General features: G+C 40.8%; 1 protein-coding gene across 1 annotated transcript in view; it reads right to left on the bottom strand.

Annotated features, from left to right (window-relative positions):
- The window catches only part of ITPK1 (inositol-tetrakisphosphate 1-kinase), a 194,465-nt gene that overhangs the window by 13,050 nt on the left and 162,908 nt on the right, over positions 1-18,507 (bottom strand). The window contains exons 5-8 of the mRNA XM_067547056.1: positions 10,292-10,390; positions 8,694-8,734; positions 4,271-4,436; positions 881-948 (exon numbers count right to left, since the gene is read on the bottom strand). Coding sequence (XP_067403157.1) covers positions 881-948; positions 4,271-4,436; positions 8,694-8,734; positions 10,292-10,390 — 374 coding nt within the window. The remainder of the gene's footprint in view (positions 1-880; positions 949-4,270; positions 4,437-8,693; positions 8,735-10,291; positions 10,391-18,507) is intronic.

Below are 18,507 nucleotides of genomic sequence, written 5' to 3'. Positions count from 1 at the left end.
TGCAATACAAGTGTTGTGTCTGTATCTAAAACATATGCATAAACATACACTCATCACAAACACATATATAATTTAGCCACTGGAAGGGGTTTATGATTAATCCATTGACATCAATAACATTTAGCATGCCAATTGGTGGGACGTTGCAATTCTACATCTAGTCACTGTATTAAACTTCTGACTACAAACCAACTTGATATGAACCAGGAAAGATTCTGGAGAAATAGTACGCACCCAGTCCTGCAATGGGAGTTGAGGGTGCTCAGCACCTTGCAGGATCCAACTTTACGTTGGCTATTAACAGGGCTAGTCATACACACAATAAAGGTGTAATATGCTTCAAGCTAACGTACTCTGAGGGCATAAAGAGGTGCGGCCTACTAGCCAGAGCTCTGGAATGCTTACATTCTAGGTGCATATCTTTATGATCTTGGGCAACTCACTTAACTTCTCTGCTTTGGGTTCTGTCTGTCAAATAGGGATAACAATCCTTTACCTCAGAGGAGCGCTATCAGGATTCATTAAGGCTTATAAAGCTCTCTGGAGATGAAAGGTACTAGAAATTATTACTAGTGACTTTCTCTTTCCCCATCTGGATTGGCTTTCAGTTGAGGCAAAGCACAGCAAAGCAGCAGACAGACATGCAGCAGCATCGATGCTTCCACAACAGAAAGGAGAAAAACACTGTAAAGGATATCAAGTGAACAGGGAAACAGCGTTACACTGCAACTGGTTCCCAGCAGCAAACAGGTCTCAATTTGCTGCCTGGGAGCTAACAGGGCACAATTCATGTACAAGAGTCACTATTCATTAATACCTTTATTAGAAAAAGAAATTAGTTTTCTAGCAATGTTTTTTAAAAAAGACCTGGAGTACTTACTGCTGTTAAGACAGAGGAGGATTCTGGCTTTGACACATTGTGGCTGTTGAAAAATATTGATTCTCTATCTGAAATTAAAAGAAAGTTATAAATGAATTAATACTTGAATTTGAATTTGAAAAGGATTGATTTATACTGTATGTAACACTAGGTGGCAGTGCAGACCAGGAAATCTAATCCAGCTCCATAGCTGATAACATTCTCCACTCTGACATGCAAGGATTCCTCTTGCACTTAGCACCTGTCTATGGCAGAAAACATAGTCCACGATCCACACAAGTTCATGATCTCAGAACATAGATAAGGTAAATAAAATGTGTGTGTGTGTATTATATATAACTGGTTTTGTTTCTGCAGTCAAAAATCCCACTCATTAAATAACATTTTCTGTAAAATAACAAAATCATTCCTAGGAAATTGTTAGGAATTAAAGTGACCTTTCAACTGGAAACATACAAGATTTCATTTACATGACAATTGGGAAAAGCAGATGATTTCACGGTTGGCACTAGAGCCACCCAAGTTAGTGTAGGAAGGTGTAAATTATACCCCCCAATACCCAAGGTGGACCCCCATGAGCCAGAGGACAAAATTCACCCAAGTGGAGGTTAGGCAGTCTTGTTGCTGCCTGACTTCCCTTGGGAAGCTCAGAGGCAGGAAGGATCTTTAATTTTAAGACACCACAGCAGCCCTGCCATGGAGGCTGCTCAGGGAATTTTATTAGCATGCATCCTTGCAGGCCAATTTATCCTCCTACAGGGCTCATTCAGGAGTGGGGATGTTGTGATGGCTTTCCATCATGACAACCTCTCCTCTTGGGCTTGCCACCGTCATGGCATACATATACCCAGAAGTGAATCTGGGACAGCATCAAAGCAAACATAGCATTGAAAGTACAGGGTCATCATACACTTGCTGTATAATGCAGAGAGTGTTTCAGCTAGACTGCTTCCACTGCAGACTGGATCACAACAGCTAATCATAGCCACAGAAAATCCAGGTTTCCTGTGCTTTACTATGGCGAAGATTCAGGGACCATGGGAGGCAAAACCAAAACAATCTGTGACCTTTGGTAACATGTTAGAGAGCGGTAGCTAAGATTAGAGGCAGATGGCAGCCCTAGATTTAAGTGATCTGTGGTCTTATTTTCAGAGGTGCTCAGTAGCTGCATCTTCCACAAAGATGGGGTGCTCAGCAGCTCTCAAAACCAGCCAGTGTGTGCTTAGCTATCAGTAGCTATGCACACTCCTGAGAAGCATGGGCAGGTTAGAGTTGGACTTGGGCAAATTTGGTGGGAAATAAAAATAAATCTGACTTGGGGAGGCAGAATATCCCACTGAAAAGACCTTGAGTTGAACTGCAGAGCGGAGGCTCTTGATCTCAGGAAAAGAAGATGTGAGCTGCCCTTTAAAACAGGCATTTTAAATAAAGTGAATGTCAAGGTAAGTCCCAAGATATTGTTTCAAAGGGGACTGCTCTCCTTCTAGCAACCCAGGCCAACCAATCTAACCAATGCAATTCTACCCAGAGAAAAGAATGCCAGGGAGGAGTGCAGGAAGGGTGAAGGGCAAGAGTGAAGAAGCAGCCCCCAAGAGAAAAGGCACCTATTATTTAAACATGCTCGACACAAACAACAAACATCTCACAAGTTCTCCAGTGAGGATGCTGCTAGTTTTATTCTTGCTGTTCCAGTGTTAATCACTGAAGGAGGAACTGCTGCTCAGGAGGTGAGGCAAAGGGGCAGAAATTCCTGTCTCTCTGCTCCTACTTTGTAAGATTTCACATTTCTGCAGTCAGCTACTGTACATAGACTCTTGAAATACAGTCAGACCTGCTTGATCCCTTGCTCATAACATGTCTCTTGTCAGCAGTGGATTTTTGGCCAAGAAATCCAGACATGGAATCCAGGGATTCATCCAAACCAGTTTGCAAATTTCTTTTTTACATGGCGTTCAAAATATTATTACTACTTTAGACGAACAAGCTAATGCTTGCATCTAAGGCATTGTCCTTCATAAAAATGCCTTAACAGTAGTTGATACTTCACTCTTACAGATGTTCAGTTGACAGCATAAACCAACATTTACATATTATATAAAATCAGATTCAGGTCAGGTTAATTAGATTCAGATTTCGTTACATAGTAATATAGATATATATAATGAACAGGTCCAAATCTATGTCTATATGTACATATATATTATGTACATGTAACGTCTTTGTTTGAATCCTACTGAGTTCCATACACACTTGTGAGGTATATGTTCAGATATTGAAAGAGTCTGTAGGTAAATACCAAAATATAAGACTGTAGCACTGCAACCTATTGGCTTAGTGACACCCCTCATTTTATTTGGACCGCGATGGCCACAATGAAACGGCAAGCTGAGATTTCTATTTTTCTGCTAATTTCTGTTGGTTTTGTTATTTTCCTCTCCCGCCACACTTGTTTGTTTTTCCACCTGTTGTAGCTTGACACCTACACTGTAAGCTCTTTGGGGCACGGACTGTTTCCTTTGTTTCTTGTCTGCAGTGTCTAGCACAATGAGCTCCTGATCCTTGATCGGGATTGCCGTATGTTTCCCTAATACTAACACTAATTTCTCACACTAGCTAACAAACATATGACTATTTTTCTCATACTAGTCCTACTGAATGTTTTCTGCTTCCTATAGTCCATTGAATGTAGTTCTCAATTCCTCAGGCTTCACAACAGAAAGCTGTTCTTCTTCCAATGTGGAAATTCCAGCAGACTCCATTAATACCCTTCAAATGATCTGTGTTGATTTATAACTGTACCTATTGATAATTAGAGGAGGACCATTAGCCCAGCAGCTCCACTCTGCTTATCCCAAAAAATAGTTACCAACTGGAACCAAATGAAAATGATTAACTGTATTTCCCTGAGGTTTTCAAGAACTGGCCCTTACATGGGAGAATTCAACTGCTCTTAATTTAAACACAAACAAAAATGAACAAGGTAGAGACAGGGACAGGAAGTTCAAAAATGATGGAATCCAGGAATTTCCCTCTAATTTGCAATTATAACTCAAGGACAAATGACAAATGGATCTACTGAGTATTTAGAGAGTTTCTAGCAAAAGGAGCTTTCTCCCCTTCCACAACGACATAAAACACAGCTTTTAACAGGTAAGATTCAGGTTAAGTTTACATAAACATTTACTATAAGAGCCTCATTCACATGTATTCCAGAGCAGATGAGTTATCTCCCTTCCTGTTGAAATAACACAGAGGAGGAAATACAGCATGTAAAAAGCAGATGCTTTAATTTTAGCAGCCTATTCAAAAACATTATTCATTCAGGATCTTTGCTGCCAAGACCCCCTGAGCTCATGCTAGCATTTAAGTTGGCGCACATAGGCAGTTTACCTGAAATGCCTGCTGAGAAGTTCTTTAAAGATGGTCTTTTTACCACAGTGTACGACTCCCCGACCACAAACACTTTATATAGCACAGCATTGTGATTGATGAAGCTCTGAATCACACAAGGGGGCTGGATGGCCTTCAGGCCTTCCTGGTTGAATATGATTGCCATCTGAAACACAAAATGCAAACAGTTCTCCACAAGAATTGGGCCTTCATTTATTTCACTTTTTTCTGTTATTTGACTGAAATGTGTGATGTGAGGGGAAAATCTACCCAGGGATAATAACCAAGTGCAAATCCCTTCTCAACTGCTAACTTCTATTTTATTATAGTCACTGCTGTAATAAGGCTAAGACCCTGAAGATGTTATCAATGTGGCTTTCAGCTGCACACATCATCATTTTAAATTAATATTCTTTTTAATATTTCTTGTATCTGACGGAGTGGGTTGCAGCCCACAAAAGCTTATGCCTGAAGAAATTAAATTTGTTAGTCTTGAAAGTGCTACAGGTCTCTCGTTTTTTTAAAAAATATATACAATGAAATTTTATCCTTGCTAGCTGTGCAACAACCACAATAAAAACAATAAAATATCTGAGTGACAGAACCTGGAAAATATCCATCAGATTATACAGGGAATCATAGAGATATGAAGGAATAGATGTATTAGGTCAACCTGACTCTCTTTGCAATGAAAGCTGTTCCCTACAGTTGTTTTTCTAATAGTTTGGTTCAGTCCAGTTTTAAATCTCCCAAGCAACTGGTGTTTCTGCGACATCACTTGAGAGATTCTTTCAGAGTCTAACAGCCCTCCTGCTAGGAAATGCTCAGCCGACATTTGCCTTGGCTCAGTTTCATCCCATCACCCCAAGCGTAGAGCTGCCTTAGATGAGTGACACAAGGACTGGAAGAAATACGCCACACAGGAAGTCAGTTAGGGTGTTGGAGGCCCAGTACAATTTGAGTTGCTTGAGCACTGTCCTACGGGCCTAGCATAGCTTCAGTTGCTTGCTTGGCTATTCTGATCCCTGTAGCATGACATCTTCCAGTTGGCAGAGACTGAATAACCTTGTAGATGTCTCAGTTTCTGCATAGCACGACACATAATAAGACAAAATACAGATACTGTATGCTTGCAGCTGCACATAGATAACGATGATGGGAACAACAAGTTATCTTTGAACGTCTGGGGGTACACTGTTTTATTGCCAAGGGGGATACTTTTACTCTGCCCCGCCTATCACCAGATGTTGTTTTGATGACCCCAATTATTATGGTGAGAATGGAATGTAGTTAAGGGTGGAAACCCAATGTAGTTAATTAGCATATATGATAATGAGAGAGATATAATTAGGTGAAGTTGTTTATGGAAGGGTATAAGTAGTCCCCACTTAGACAAAGGGGGGCGCTCCATCAACACCTGACTCCGCAGGAGGTGCTGTTGGTCAGGCCAGAGTATCCACTGACTCCCTGGCGGGGCCCCTGAAGAAAGTGGTTCCTGTATACAGCCTTCTGAGTAACTGCTTAGCTCTCCAGGCTTAGTGAGTATGATATATTGTAGTTAATTTTAGGCTTTGTATCTAACTAGTATATTTATAGAAAACCTTGTACATTAAATCTTATTGATCTGCAAATCGGGCATACCGTGTCTCACTGGTATTCACACTGATCACAAAGTGTCCAGAACCATCAAGGGGCTCAACAATGACCAGCAGCTGACTCAAACCTAACCCCATAAGATGAAAGTGATGCTGATGGGTAAAAGGAAACACTCTGAAGAGCCGGCAGAATCCACATTACATGATACTCAGCTTCACGCTTGGGCACCCTGATTAAGTCACTGACCAGAAATGCTTATTCACACCTTTAATTAGCTTGAAGACTAAGCCCTTTCCTCGTCTGCAAAGACCTTGCTGCAGTGATCCATGGTCTTGTCACTTTGAAGAGCAACTACTAGATTTCCCATTGACTTCAAATCAGGGCAGCATAATGCCCAGAGAGTTTAAAAGTGATCTGTCCTGGCTCACAAAGGCAGAGTTCAGAACAGAGCCTGTGAGTCCTGACTCTGCTTAGATTAGATTGCCATTTTTCTCCATAAACTCTCTGCCTCTTTTCTTGCTTTTCACAATTAGCTGGATCTCAGAAAAGTCAAGATAACCAGAGGGATTTTACAAATTGCACACTATGGAACACTTTCTATCTCCTCTGTATGTACCTGTCAATTTGATTTATGTTATACTCTTAGTACCTGAATTCATGTTAGCTTTCTAGTTTGTTCCTGTATAATAAGATAAATATTTCAACAAAAAGCAATACCTTAAAAAACTGACAAAAATCTAGCCAAGATAAGCAGTGGAATGAGTATACATTTATGACTAACGGACTAAGAACATGTTTGTCTCTACCTAGCTATTTATTAGTCTGTTCTTGTCTGTATCTGGCAGACCATATTAGATTACATAATTGGCTGCATGCATATACAATCAGGAGATTCTCTAACATTTTTCTGAGTGCAAGTTAGGGCATGTAGCCAATGCCTATTTGCAACTGATTTTTTTACTCTGTCTTTATTCTACTAGATGCTTTCTATTGACAGCACATATTCAATTTGTGCATGCTAATAACCTGTGCAAGAGACATCTGTAACCAAGTTGGTTGGGGCTTTTAGCACAACCCTACTGTACAGACAGGTTGATACAGACATCATGCCTAAGGCCACAGAGAGGAAACTGAACTACAGTTACTTACTTCCAGTCCTGTGCTCAAGCCATTGGACATGCTGCTTTCATATCAAGACTTTCAACAATCAGGACTTTCCATGCTTCTCTAGCAGCCATTCTCCACATCTGACTATTATAGAATAGACTGTCGTCTGACAGTAAATGAGGCCTAACACTATACCTGGGAATATGGCAACTTCAACAATGATTCTGTTCTATAGAGATGTAGTGTCATGAAGAACCTCAGGCATCCACCTCTGCAGTAATAATCAGCTCCCATGACAAGCCACAGCAGTACAACTCTATTTGAGCATCGCATCTTGCAGATGAGGGGGGGTCTAGCACAAAGCTTTTAAAAAGTCAGTTCTTTTCATGAGAACTGCAAGGAGGGACTCCTCAAGGAATTCCAAGTCCATGCTTAACTCATTAGGCACAGAAAGCGTTGTGCATTTCAGGTGGCAGTTATAGGAGAGCCAGCAGCAGGGTCACAGAGTTCTGATCTCTGCCACCAGAACAGTATTGGAAAAGTTGTCTGGCCAGCAGCTACCAGCCATTTCCTTAAACAAACTCCCAAGGGGCCCACATTCCTTGTCATTGTAAAGAAGGGGGCACGGTCCAACTAAGGCCTGTGTCAAAAATAATGATTTATTTAAGAGTGAATAATGGTCACATCATTTTACCAACAGCCTGGCATCCTGTTTCTTTAAATCTACATTTCACTCCAGTGCCCTTCATTCCCAAAGGTACTGCAGTAACACACTGCAGATTTTAGGAGGAGCTAGAAAACTTGGATGTGGCCATAGATAAGTTGCTAAAGAAAGAAAGAAAATGCATTTTTATTCACAGGGAGTGGGGCCTGGATTCTCATATTGGGATTTGAGGAGGAGAGAGGCAGGAAAGCTACAGGAGAATGAGCTGAAATAGGATTTCTCCACCTCGACTCAAAGATTCTGGAAAAGAGGGTGGTGCTTCACCTCAATTCCCTATACTTATGGCCAGCTAAATGCACAGGAGATTTACTTGCCTCAGAAACAGAGTCATTTCAGTTTATGGCTACTTCCCAGGAAGGACAGGGAAGGAGGTAATTCTCCCAGCCCAACTCTTTTCACTCCTCATTCCACCTCATGAAGAGAACTGAACCTTTGTGTGGTTCTGTCCTACTTGCTTCTCCTCTTTTCTGCCATGAAGAGGAGTGCGAGAGGGCGGCTTCTCCTCACCCATCTTTCCCCCATCTCACTGAAGAGAAGAAACTGAAGTGGGGCAGCCCTTCTATCTGGAAACGGAGGATCAAAGGCTCAACATTTCAGAACCAATTCTCACCGTCAGCACCACACAATGGAGCCAAGACATGACGGAGAGAAGACTCAGTTGGCCTGATCTCCCACCAAAGGACAGACCGAAGAAGGAAAGTATCGATCATGTTAAAAAAGAAAGACCTCACAAGTCCAGCTCTTGCCTCACTCTGCTGCTAGAGACTGAACTTCTGTTCAAGGGCGATAAGCCCTGTTTACACTGAGCCCAAATAACCTTAAAAAAGTAACTGAAGTAAGGACATGTTGGGGGAGGAGGGGAAAAGACGAGGACACACAACTTGGGGGATAACAATCATTCTGTCAGTAAAGCTCCCAATCAACCCATTAGCAGCCAGGAGGGGATTACAAGTGAGGGGATAAAGCTGACTGAAGCCCCAAAGTTCTTTTACTCACCTCATGAGAGTTGGTTCCATGGGCCACTCTGGTTTTACAAACTGTGTAAATGAAGAAAAGAAAAGAGTGAATGAGTGAAATGGGCCACATACAAAACCCTTCATAACAGCTATTGCTAACCCATGTAGTAGTTCCTGAGGCTAAGACCTCAGTGGTACTAGCTAGTTCTCACTATCTTCACCTGAACGCTACGTGCTGTCCATTGCTGTGGAATCTGGACTGTTCCAGACCTTAGACTCTTAGCTGCTACTCTGGAACTGGAGTTGAGACACATTGGGTTAGAGCACAAGAGAAGGCAGGCAGCAGTGGCACCAAAGGCTCAGCACAGATGCTCATCTTTTAGGTGGGAAGGTAGCACAAAGCACCAGTTATGAAAGCCTGAAATAGCAGTGCCTGTGTTCCCAACTCTCACAATTACTTTGTGAGTCCCGTGATTTCAGCTGGGGCTCAAGTCAGCCTGGCAATCATATGAACAGCTCCAGCACTCTTATGCAAAAACCCTCTGAATGACTGCCGTCTTCACGTGCCTGCTGCTTTCTGGGAGCTTCTGCAGAAGGGACTCTCCTTACTCAATGCACTTGAGAGAGTGGACAGCACTAATTATCTCACACACACACTGAGGATGGGCAGGTGGAGTTTAAAAAAAAAGGACAAAAACCCTACAATATCATCTCTCTCAAAAAAGATCTCATATTGGGGGGGGGGGGGGGGGAGGAGGGGGAAGGGAGGGAGAAGGAGGGGACAGGAAGGAAGGGGACAGAGGTCTGACTCATAGCTATTGAAGCTTTGGGTCGGCAAAACTGTAGTACTAGTGGCTGGGAACCACTGCTTTGCAGTTTGGTTACTGTGACTGAGGTGCCAATGTAGAACTGTATGTCTCTTCATCAGGGACACTACAACCTTTCTAAAACTAGCACAGTTAAACTGAATAGTTGGTATATGGAATAGCGTCTCTTCCTACGAGCTTTTGAAGAGCTCTCTATGAATGTTCTCTACCTTGAACACCTCACTAGAGTAAACAAAGCCGCATTCCTGGGAAATGCTCATAGTTCTACAAGTTATTCTGTTGTCTTGACCCTGCTCAGGAGGTTGCTCGCACCAGCCGTGTTCGGTGTGTTCCCCAAGAGAATCATTTTTCCCCAGCCCAAAATTCAGATGGAAAATATGTCCTTTAAGTGCCAAAAAGTTTTAAAAAATAATAGAACTGTGGAAGGCAGGTTTGAGGGGCTGCAGCTTCAGACAGCTGCAGTAAACTGACTGTCCCATTGTAACAGACATCCATACTGAGATATTTTTATTCCTTTCCTCATTTGATTCCATCAGTATAAAATGAACTGAAGTGATGTCTGCACTGTGTCTTAGTCTCCTGTATTATGCAGTACTTTGTAAAGTACTGGGGTATTGTATGGCTGTCGTCTTATCACCAAACTGAGATGCAGATCTCAAAGTTATACTATGAAGCAACATCCTTTAGCCCACTGAATGATTTTGACTCCCCAGTTCATTCACATTATGGACTGGCTAACAGCAGTCTGGTTCTGCAAGGAGGAACATACAGAATATACTAGGAGAAGTGATTAAAAAGCCTGTTTACATACTGAATGGGAATGCTAGTCCATTCTTCTCTATGAGCTGCAAGGTGTCCTCTCCACAGGCACTAGTCAGTTCCATAAAAGGTGGAGAACAGATCCTTTCATCTGCAAGACAAAAAGAGGACTCAAATGCAGATCAGAGGCTTCTGCCTCCCAGTTCACATCTTTACCAGCTCGCTCCACAGTAGCTGTTTTCTTTCCTAGTTATTCCACTAAGAGATTAAAGCAAAGCACTTGAAAGATCATTTGCCAAACATGGATTTGGGACTCTGGAATTATTAGAATGGAAAGAAGGTCCCAATTTACAGATCCTCTTTGAAGGAAAAAGAAATTAAAGGCCAAAATGTTCACAAGTAGCCAAGCAAAATCATGGCACACTTTTGAAAATTTAGCAGCATATGACTCACCCAAGGTCACAGCACAGAATAGAGCCCAAATCTTGGCTCACAATCTATTGCTTTAAGGTAAAATCTCAAAGGAGTCTAAGTGGTTTAGGGCATGTCTGTACTGCAAAGTTAGCCCAGGTCATCAGCACCCAGGTTAGCCTAGCCCAGGTATGGGATGCCACACTGCACAGCAGATTTTAGTACATCCACACTGCTGTTGTAGGACTTCAGTGGTCATATCCTACCGCAGTAAACTAGGCCTCTCTAGGATTCTTCCCCTGTGAATTGTGTGAGAACTTGTCTGTTCTTCTGGGAACATGAGGGGCAGGGAGGATAACAGGGGTTGTGGGAAGGCAAGGACTAGCAGTGAGTGAATAGGAGTTGACTTAGGGGCAAAACTCAAGTTAACTTTGCAGTAAAGACAAGTCCTAAATTAAACACTGCAAATTAGGAGGGTTTAACAAAAAACAACAAAACAAAAAGGGACAAAAAGGGACAAAAAAGCCCATAATTCAACAGCAATAATGAGGGCTGCACCAACCTAATATCTAATATCAGCTGGAGACCAGCACAGGAGGAGGAGTAGAAAGATCACTGTTACCAGTATGCGGTGTTAAAAATAATTTACATTTTTGGATCAACCAGAAATTTGACTTGGCAGTAAGATAAACAGTAATAATTACATGTTAGTTCAGAGGGGCCAACCAGGTTGAAGTCTCATTGTGATAGGGTCTCATTGCACAAACAGAGTAAAAAGATATTTTCTGTCCTCAAGAATGTATAGTCTAAGAGATCAGCATAATAATTCTTAGAATTTACATGGCACTTTACATAGGGAAATTTCTTTACCAACATTGACTAAATTAATCCTCCGATTCCCTTGAGAGTAGGTATACACTATCACCATCTTACAAATGGGAAAACTTAAGCATTAAAGTCTACAGAGGGAGAGGGCACTGGAGCTGGAATTATACCTCAGGAGTTCCTGGTTTATAGTTCTTAACATTAAACCATACTGTTGCCATAAAAAGTTTTCCCCTGCAAAAATTAAGGCCCTATTTTCATGTAGCCTGAAAAGAGCAGATGTATAAAAAGATTGATGCTTTGAGGTCAAATTCTAAAAGTCAAAACAAAACTTCCCACTCTTCAAAGCTTTCAGCTCATTGCTCTGAAAACAGAACACAGCATCCAAAAGTGACTGGTACTGTAATATTTACAAACGTCTGCCAGAGCAAAGTTTCTTAACTTGGATTAATTTGAGGAATCAGATTTCGTTTACAGACACATGGGAACAACTTTGGCTTTGGCTGTTTTCCCACCCATATGCTTAAGGCTCACAAATAACTCTTGCCATCAGTGAGTATATTCAGAAGAATGTAGGGTTCCATCTCACTTCCTTCCATTTATCTCCCATGCTAACTAACATTTGAAAGAGGTATGCTGCAATGTTCTTGCCAGTCACATGAGGGGCAAGAAAGAAGTCCTAATTTCTTTAACTTCAGTTCTTATAAGAACCGGCTGAATCAACACAGAATGAAAGGGGAAATGAAAACTCTTGGGACTTCAGAGTGCTCCTGAGGCTTCAGAGTTGCTGACTTGGATGACAGTAAGCTTCCAATCCTCCTTACACCACCCTCAAAGTCAGGACTCTTGCCCGCTGAATCCATTGCAGCAGACTTTTAACTCAGTGGGAAAGCACGTTTCTCCCCAAGGTTAAGATCCCAGCCCAGACTCAAGCACAGAAAGCGACTTCTCAGAATTACATACATTGCAGATTTTAAAAGTGGCTGGGTTTAAAAAAAACAAAAAAACAAAAACAAAAAACAAAAAAACCCCAGCTGCCAGTCACCAATTACTGTCCTTTCTGGGGCTGCAAACACGGTCAGCAGCTTTCTGATGAAAGCATCCTGCTTTCTCCACCAAGCCTCCCTTATCAGAGGGAAAGCAGGCTCAGTGCAGCTGTTCAGCATCAGAACTGGTGAGAGACAGTATGCAAATTTAGTGTTTGATAGCTGATCTTGCTACTGTTTCTCAACAGCATAAAACCAAGAGACCCAGTTATGTCATAAAACCCAAAGCCTGTGTAAACAAGCACGGGAGGTTGATTTAACCCTTTGTGGCAATACATTCCAGCACTGGCCATTACTGGATGTTGTCACTGTTTCTCAGTCAAAAAATGGTTGCCGGTTGCCACAGGAAACCACCACCAAGAAGGACCACAATGGCCATAACAAGAACTGGTCTAAAGAGAACTGGTGAGAGCAGAGGAATGGGAGTCAGGAGTTCTGTGTTCTATTCCCGGCCCTGCCGCAGACTCAATATGTGACACTTGGGCCTTATTGCTTCTATCTGTAAACAAAGAGATAATTATTTGTATCGCAGAGTTCTACTGAGGACTAAGTAATTATGTTTTTTAAGTGCTTTGAGATCTGCTAATATAAGATGCCACCTCTGCAACACACACATCTACCTCACTTCTAGAGCTGTGTTAGTTCTGCACATCTAATAGGAAAGTGAGTAGATGAAACTCAGTACACAAAGATAACAGTAGATGGTGCCACTTTTACAAAGTCACTTATCAAACTAGAGCTTCACTTTAAAGTATGATTGTCAGAAGAATTTTTTTTTTTAAATGGCAGATCTGGGGAGGATTCCATATTCACCCTCTCTCAGTAGCTAAATACAATATTTCGTGATGTACAAGTGATTTTTCTGAATACCAGCTCTGAGTACTCAGCTTGGGATTTAAAGTCAAACTGGGCTCCTTATTTCTCCCATCATGCATAACGATTCAATTATCAGAACTATGGCTGGTCAGGAAATAAGTATTTGCTGCACAACATTTTTAAAAATGAAAAAAAATCCATTTAAAAAAAATTTTCATCAACATTTTCTATTTTCTTCCCCAACAAAAAACCTTGGTTTTGGTGGTTTTCAAAAACCAAACAATTTTCAGTTTTCTATTTTCATCCAAACACTGGAACATTTCCAAAGAAATTAAAATTTTTGTTTATGGAAAAAAGGCCATTTTTCATCAAAAAAAATTCCCAGGAAAAATGTCAACCAGCTCTGATCAGACAGACTATAACAGAGACCAATGATCATCCAACAGAAATACAGATGGTTTTGAAGGACAGTATAATCTTTTGTCCTCTGCTACTGAGCAAATGGCCTCAAGGGTCATTTGGGAGGGTCCCGTTAAGATGCCAGCCAGAACACAGAAGTCACAACAAATCCTGCATCTTGGCAAGGGGGTTAGACTAGATGACCTTTGCAGTCCCTTAAAACCCATGATTCTATGTTTACACAGCAGTGAAACAGCCCTGCAGCCTGTGAGCCTGAGTCGACTGGCATGGGCCAGCTTTGGGTGTCTAATTGCTGTGTAGACATATGTCCCGTGTCCATCCACACAAGTCACCATGATTTACGGATGATCTATGGTAATTGAAGCAAAAGGGAACAGAGCTGTTAATAAGGAGGGGCCATTTTAAATGTTCATTTTTCTTACTATAAATATTTTTTACTACAAATACTAAACAATATTTAATGGCTACAGAATATTGTTAAGCACTAATCACTGACTGCAGGGAAACTACAATCTAGCATTCTTGTCTCCCAGAATTCCTCAGGACTAATTTATTTATCATAATGATTAAAGAAAAGGTAATAAATTCAATCCCACATAAACATAACAGTTAACAATATCTTTCCCCGGCCTTTACTGAAACAAGTAAATCAATGGAGAGATCTCTTTAAAAATCTAAGGAATGTCAGGATGTAAGAGACTCACTAATTTCTTAAGCCCTATTTTTACTCACTCCGAACCAGGCATTACAGAAGGCTTTTTTGTTTATTTTTAGTACAATGGCAGCCTGTGTCAGAGACCTGAATTTGGCTATCTGTCAACTTAAAACAAAGAAAAACACACAAAGCAAGAAAAAAGAATACCAAGGTGGATCGATCTGAGGGGAGGGTCACCTGTACTACATCTAACGGGTGGAGAGGGAGAGACTGTTGTGCATCCAATCCAGTGCTGGAAATAGTTTTAGAATCTTTGTCGTTGCTATTAGAAACAGCAGAACTACCATTAAATCAGAGCTGAAATGCCAATGTGCCTTCCTTGTTTCCTCCCACCTTTGCCCTTACTTTTCATTTTATGTCTTGATATGTTTTCTGCAGCGCCTGCTTTCTCTCAGACTATATTTTCTCTAAACCCCTCTCTTTCTCTTCAAGACTCTGCTCTGACAGGGCTCCTTCCCTCCCTGCTCCTTCCCCCCCCTCCCTTTTTTTTTTTTAATTTTTACTTTGTATTCTTTCTCTCGCTGCCCTCCTTTCCCTTCTCTGTCCCAGTCTCATTTCCTTTCCTTCCATTGCTCTTCTCCCTCCCCACTTTGGATGCAAGCCAGACACAAGGTTATGCTCACCCAAATGCAGGTGATAGTGTGTTTGAGAGAGCAGGCTGCATATACAAACAGGCACTAAGTGAGGATGTAGCCAGCTATTCTCTCTCTCTCTCTCTCTCTCTACAGATGCTCTGCTGCATCTGGAACATGACATTCAGTTCTGGGAATCACTTTCTCAGAAAGATAGAAAAATTGGAGATAGTTCACAGGAAAGCCAAAAAATTATCAGAGAGCAGGAGAAACTGACCCTTGAAGGAGTAAAAGGGTGAAATATGGATAACTTGGCCAAAAAACACATAAGAGGAGTGGAGAGGAGACAGAACCTGAGGGATGTAAACACCAAGGAAGGAATTATTTTGTGTAGCATGCAAGGATACTGCAACAAGTAATGAGACACAATTAATAAAGAAAAATTTAGATTGAATATTGGTCAAGAAAATTTTTTTCTGGCAGTGAGCTGTGGTGGAAGTCTCAACACTGGGGACTATAAAAACTAAACTGGACAAAGCATGAGATGATAAAATGTACAGGACTATCTTGGTTTGTCAGGAAGAAGGTAATAGATGACCTAATAGGTCATTTCCCTCCCTCCTTAAGATTTGTGAAGCAAAGTATCAACATGACAAAAAAAAATATCAGCAGAATCCAAGCATTGCAGACATAGTGTGATGGCAATATGGATACAGACACTTTTCCAGCAAAGAACAAGTAAAGAATTCTTATATAAAGTTCTTACTACCCTTTGTGTGGAGCAACTATTTCTGGAAGTGGCATCAGTCCCTCCCATCAATCGCTTGTAGAAAAGTTAAGCTAGGATGAGAACAACTAACATCCCAAGGCCATGGCAGTAGAGTATTCAGACGCGTTCAAAAGAGAAGAATAACTTTCTACAGGGGGCAGCCTCCAGCAAAAACATTGCAAGTTTCATGACCACACAAGATACAACCAAGTGGCTTTATTTAGCCCAATCCAAGTACTAAAAAGTAGTTCTTCTAAAGCCCAGAGATTTCCTATCAGGGTAATACAAACCTGTGACGGGAAATAACGCATCGGGACACCAACACCACTAATCACAACAGCCTGCCTTAAATTTTCACTGTTGAGTGATTAAATAATAGAATAGAGAATCAGGAGCCCTACGTTCTAGTCCCAGCACTACCACTGCTTCACTGCATGACTAGCTAAATCATCACTTCACTTACCTGTGCCTCAAATTTCCCATCTGCACAGTGGGGAGAATACTAACCTCACCTGGGTGTTGTGAGGCTTAATTAAAAAGGGCTCATAAAACTCCTTAGATGAAAGGCACTATGGAAGTGCAAATCATTAAGGTTATTATAGCAAATTACAACACTGCCAATAGACAGTTTTAATCTGTGAATTTTAGCTGCCAAAAACTACTCCCTACACATCCATCAAAAAGATTCAATCTGTAACACAAGTGAGAGCCAAACTGTTTATTTACAGAATCCATTTTTCTGAAAGAGCTCAGTGCTGCCTATTTACCATCCTTTTTTTTCTAGCTAGTTATAAAGATGGCAACAGCTTCCCTGAGAGACTCTACATTTGGCTATATAGGCTGTAAGGACTGCTTTGAAGAAATAGGGTGTGTTACCTCTGTATGATAAAATACACACAAAATACAGTAAAGAGAACACAGTAAAACTGCTCCTGAAGTGTTGACCTCCCTTGTAAACAGCCATTAAAACAAACAGGCAACTTCCATAATTTGGGACCAGTGATTCAGGTTATTCGCTCTCAAAGGCTCACAATGCAAAAGTAATGCAAAATCACGAGAGATTTGTTGGAAGGAACAAGAGTCTGAACCCTCAGTCCTTATCAGATAAATGTCCCTTTATTAAAAAAAAAAAAAAAAAAAAAAAAAAAAAAAAAAAAGACAATATTTGGCCCTGTGACTTCAAGAAGCTTAAACCTGGAGTTTTCCAGTAAACTGCATTTCATTACCGCTTTCACAGACTGGTACAACTGCACTCCACTCCCATGGGGCTGAGTAGGACGTGCAGCTACTGATCTAGTCAGTGCCACATGTCATTGTCCTAATACACTCTGTGGAGAAAAGGTGAACTTCAGTTCACTCTTCCCCCTCCCCTGAAGTTCCCTGTCAACTGGGGAAAAAACAAACTAGATTTCCTTCTTTAGAAGCCAGTTACTTTTAGGTAGAGGGTTTCTCATTTTAAACCACTAAGGGTATGTCCACACTGCAATTAAACACCTGTGGCTGACCTGTCTCAGGGGAGTTGGGCTCAGGCTGCTGTGCTGTAAAACTTCAGTGTAGATATTCAGTGACCCTGAGCTCTAGAACCCTCCCCCCATCACGAAGTCTCCGAGCTTGGGCTCCAGCCCAAGCCTAAACGGTTACACAGCAATTTTACAGCCCTGTAGCCCAAGACCCAGGAGCCTGAGTCAGCTGACGCAGGCCAGCTGCACGTATTTAATTACAGAGTAGACATAAGCTATATGATGGTCTCTTCCTCATTCAGAATATATGGAACCATTATATAGTTACTACAGTGACAGTTAAGTTTGAAAAACCAGCTTTCATCAGAACTCCCCCCTTTTCAGTTGCTCACAGCTTTCTCGAATGAAATTTTTCAAGCAAACTCTTTTTGAATACTAAGGCAGGAAGAAATCTCTTCAGCAACAGTCAAAGATAAACTCAATATTAAGATATAAAAATAAGTAAAACAGACAAAGAAGGAGAAGAAAATCTTAATATTGTGTAGAGTTCTGATACAACAACTAATAAACATGTTACACAGCTAAATGTAAGAAAAACTAGAAGTTTGGATCTCAGCATAAGATTGAAAGACTAATTGACTATCAAATAAAAAGACAGCAGGAAAAGACGAATATGTAATCAATATTGCAAAGAAGAAAATGACTGGTAGCAAGTTTTGTCAGTGTAGCTTTAAGGACTTCCATAGGTCAATTTATAATTTTGTAATTCTGTATAATACTAATTTTATCTCTAAGTTATAAAGCAAGTTTTATAAGATTTCTGCTATAAAATTGGATTTGTTAATAACATTTTTAAAAATCACTCTTCAGATGAGGCTTTTTTTTTTTTTTTTTTTTTTTAAGTCTCAGCAAAATCTATTCAGCCAATTTTGAGCGGTGTTAAAAAACACTCCCAAAATCTCACATTTGTTCCATAAATTCCTCCCAGTAGTTCTGTGCACGCACAATTCAACACCAGCAGAACAAAGTTTGTTCAAACATACCTTGGTTTGTAATAGCACTGAGGCTTAAAAATCAAGTCAAGTCTTAAAGTCCATATGGTCTGCACCTTATTCCAAGGCTATAAGAAATTCCATATTATATTATAAATTATTAATTAATACAATGAATTAAAGAGGATATTGGCTGAATTCATTCTATGGTGAAACTCCACTGAAAGCAAAAGTTACACTAA

This window comes from Emydura macquarii, unplaced genomic scaffold, assembly GCF_026122565.2.
Source record: "Emydura macquarii macquarii isolate MOO-44397 ecotype Brisbane River unplaced genomic scaffold, CSIRO-AGI_Emac_v2 contig_1229, whole genome shotgun sequence".
Classification (NCBI taxonomy): Eukaryota; Metazoa; Chordata; order Testudines; family Chelidae; genus Emydura; species Emydura macquarii.
Note: the sequence above shows the minus strand (reverse complement) of the source record. Positions and strands in the feature narration are given on the sequence as shown.